This window comes from Dipodomys ordii, unplaced genomic scaffold, assembly GCF_000151885.1.
Source record: "Dipodomys ordii isolate 6190 unplaced genomic scaffold, Dord_2.0 Scaffold69, whole genome shotgun sequence".
Lineage (NCBI taxonomy): Eukaryota > Metazoa > Chordata > Mammalia > Rodentia > Heteromyidae > Dipodomys > Dipodomys ordii.
In genome coordinates this window covers 3,151,960-3,154,986 of record NW_012267285.1, presented here as the reverse complement: position 1 = coordinate 3,154,986, position 3,027 = coordinate 3,151,960, and the positions used below count along the sequence as shown (strand labels likewise).

The following is a 3,027-nucleotide window of genomic DNA, read 5'->3' as shown; positions in this document are numbered from 1 at the left end:
TGCCCAGACCCCCTATCCCTTGACCCCCAGGCCCTCACCCCCAGTCCCCTGAACCCCTCATGCCCGATACCCCATTCACCCCCACTATCACTTGACGCTCCCATCCCAACACCCAGTCAGTCCACTGACTCCCCATCCTTTGACTCCCCCATCCCTTGACCCCCCATCCTCTGACCCCCAGTCCCCTGACCCCCCATCCCCTGACCCCCAGTCCCTGATCCCCATCATCTGAACCCCCATCCCCCGAACCCCCATTCCCTGACCCCGATCCCCTGACCTCCAGGCCACTGACCTCCCTCCCCTGCCCCCATCCCCTCTCCCCCTCCCCTGACCCCCACTTCCGCCCTCCTCCCTGGCAGCTCTTCACCTCGAAGGCACAGAGCCTGACCCTCCTGACCACGGTGGCCATGCCAGTCTTCAGCAAAAAGAACGAGACCGTGAGTGACGCCGGCTCTATCCTGCCGCCAGGGGTCCAACAGCGCTGTCCACAGCAGAGGCCAGGGGTCCACAGCACTGTCCACAGCAGAGGCCAGGGGTCCACAGCCCTGTCCACAGCAGACAGATGCCAGGGGTCCCAGGCCGATGCTGGGAGGGATGTGGGGTCCCTCAGTGGACAGCGGGGTGTGAGGTGGGGTGTGGGGTCCCTCAGTGGACAGCGGGGTGTGAGGTGGGGTGTGGGGTCCCTCAGTGGACAGGGGGTTGCAGTGATGCGGGGTGGGGGCGGGGCTGGACTGGCCGGAATCTCCTCCAGCGATTCTGCTCAGCCAGCCGGGGTCATCCCTGCCCTGTCTCCCCCTCGGGACCACTGTCTGGGGGACACCTGGCCAAAGGGGTCCCTCCAGCCCCCCCAGCAAAGCCGCCCTTAGCCTACCAAGCCAGGCAGACTCTAATGTGTTAGCCAGGGCTTCTTGGAGGGAATTTCTAGAACGTTCCGGCTTCCACCTGGAGCCCTCATGCGACAGGGTGCAGTCACACATGTTGCCTGGGCTCTGCTGCAAAGATGAATATTTCATTCCGCTTTGTGTTGCGCTTAAATACCAGCACTTAAATATTAATGCCGGCCATTAATCTCCCGGCTGCCGAGCGGGCTCCCGGGAATTCCTCTGGCAGCTTCCAGAGTTTTCCTCCAAGGATCTCAGCCCCGAGGGGACTCAGGGGGGAAGGTTCTCTCGAGGCGCGTGCGGGCGGGCTCTGGGGAGGCCTCCCGGGTGCTTGGTGCTCAGTACCCCGGCGCGGGATCTTCTTTGCAGCGGGCCCACGGCATCCTGCTGGGCGTGGTGGGCTGCGATGTGACCCTGCGGGAGCTCATGAAGCTGGCGCCCCGCTACAAGGTGAGCCCGGGGGGGCTCAGGGGCCACGGCGCGGAGCCCGACTTCCGAGGAGCCACGGGTGGTTTGGGCTCAGGGTTTGGATCTCCGGTGTCGGGGCCCTGGGGCACGGCCATGGCCCCAGGTCAGGCCGGAAGGGCCGGAGTCTCCCTTCCCCTTCCAAAGCCGCGCCCCAGTGGCCTAGCCCCCTCCCACTCGGCCTCCCATCCTCAGCACTCCGCCAAGCAGGGCCCCGGGCCGGTGGCCCCAACAGTTGGGCCTCTGGGGACCTTCCAGCTCCAGCCTTGGCAGGCGGTGGCCACCTGGCCCCACTGGGACAGTCCCGCAGCCCGGTCCCAGGCAGGTGCCAGGCACCAATGGCTCACGCCTGTCATCCCAGCTACTCAGGAAGCTGAGATCTGAGGATCTCGGTTCAAAGCCAGCCCGGGTAGGAAAGTCCATGAGACTCGTATTTCCAATGAACCACCGAAATAGCTGGAAGTGTAGCTTGACTCTGAGTGGTAGAGCTTTAGACATGAGGAAAAAAAAAAGCTCAGGGACAGCGCCCAGGCCCTGAGTCCAAGCCCCAGAACACACACACCACACACACACACATACCACACGCAGACACACACACCACACACACACACCACACACACACATACACGCACACCACACACACACCATACACACACACACACATGCACACACACACCACACACACATGCACACACACGCGCACACACACACATGCACACACCCACACACACACCACACACACACCACACACGCACACACACACACACACCTCTGGTCACCATCACAAACGCCTGACACCCCACTCCGGCCCTGCAGCTCGGGGTGCACGGCTACGCCTTCCTGAACACTAACAACGGGTACATCCTCTCGCACCCGGACCTCCGGCCCCTGGTAGGTACACAGCCGACTCGCCTTGGGGTATGGACGGGAAGACAGGGAAGGGCGGAGGGGCTGCGACCTCCCAGAATCAGCTTCGGAGGTCAGCAACCGTGCGGAGTCTCCGTCCTCCATGGCAGTGTGGAACTGTGGCTCTGATCTGAGGGGCCGGGGAGCCCCCGCTGGGGGCTGAGATCGCCTGGGGTCCAGGAGTCTCGCGGGGAAGGCTGGGGAGGGGGAAGGAGTGGGCTCTGGGCTGTGTGCCGACCCGGCGCCCCCCCCGGCCCCCGCCCCCAGTACAGGGAGGGGAAGAAGCTGAAGCCCAAGCCCAACTACAACAGCGTGGACCTCTCCGAGGTGGAGTGGGAAGACCAGGCCGAAGCCGTGAGTAGGAAGCCGGCCACTCCGGTTCACCCAACAAACCGGGGGGGGGGGTTCAGTGATCTATCCAGGGGTTCCTGGCCATCCAGGGGGTTCCCGGTGATCTCCCTGGTGAGCTGGTACGTACAGCTGTCCCGGCCCCCTCCAGGCCCGGCCAAGGACCTAACAGCCGCTCTCTGCTCTCACAGCTGCGGACCGCCATGATCAACCGGGAGACGGGCTCTCTGAACATGAGCGTGCAGGTCCCGCTGGACAGAGGGGTGAGGCGCGGGCAGTGGAGCCGGGCTGGGGTCCCGGGAAGGCCTGGGAGGGCTGGCCGCCCCTGGCTGAGGACAGCCTGGGACCCGATGCTGGCGGCAACCCAGAGGGCCGGAGCTGGCCCAGCGGGAGGCACTGCCCGCCACCAGGGAGGGGCAGCCTCGCC

The 3,027-nt window shown here is 64.9% G+C and overlaps 1 protein-coding gene across 1 annotated transcript in view; it reads left to right on the top strand.

The window, feature by feature from the left end:
• Nucleotides 1–3,027, top strand: part of Cacna2d4 (calcium channel, voltage-dependent, alpha 2/delta subunit 4) — a 67,207-nt gene that overhangs the window by 14,810 nt on the left and 49,370 nt on the right. The window contains exons 16-20 of the mRNA XM_013023618.1: nucleotides 360–437; nucleotides 1,251–1,331; nucleotides 2,163–2,237; nucleotides 2,520–2,606; nucleotides 2,792–2,863. Coding sequence (XP_012879072.1) covers nucleotides 360–437; nucleotides 1,251–1,331; nucleotides 2,163–2,237; nucleotides 2,520–2,606; nucleotides 2,792–2,863 — 393 coding nt within the window. The remainder of the gene's footprint in view (nucleotides 1–359; nucleotides 438–1,250; nucleotides 1,332–2,162; nucleotides 2,238–2,519; nucleotides 2,607–2,791; nucleotides 2,864–3,027) is intronic.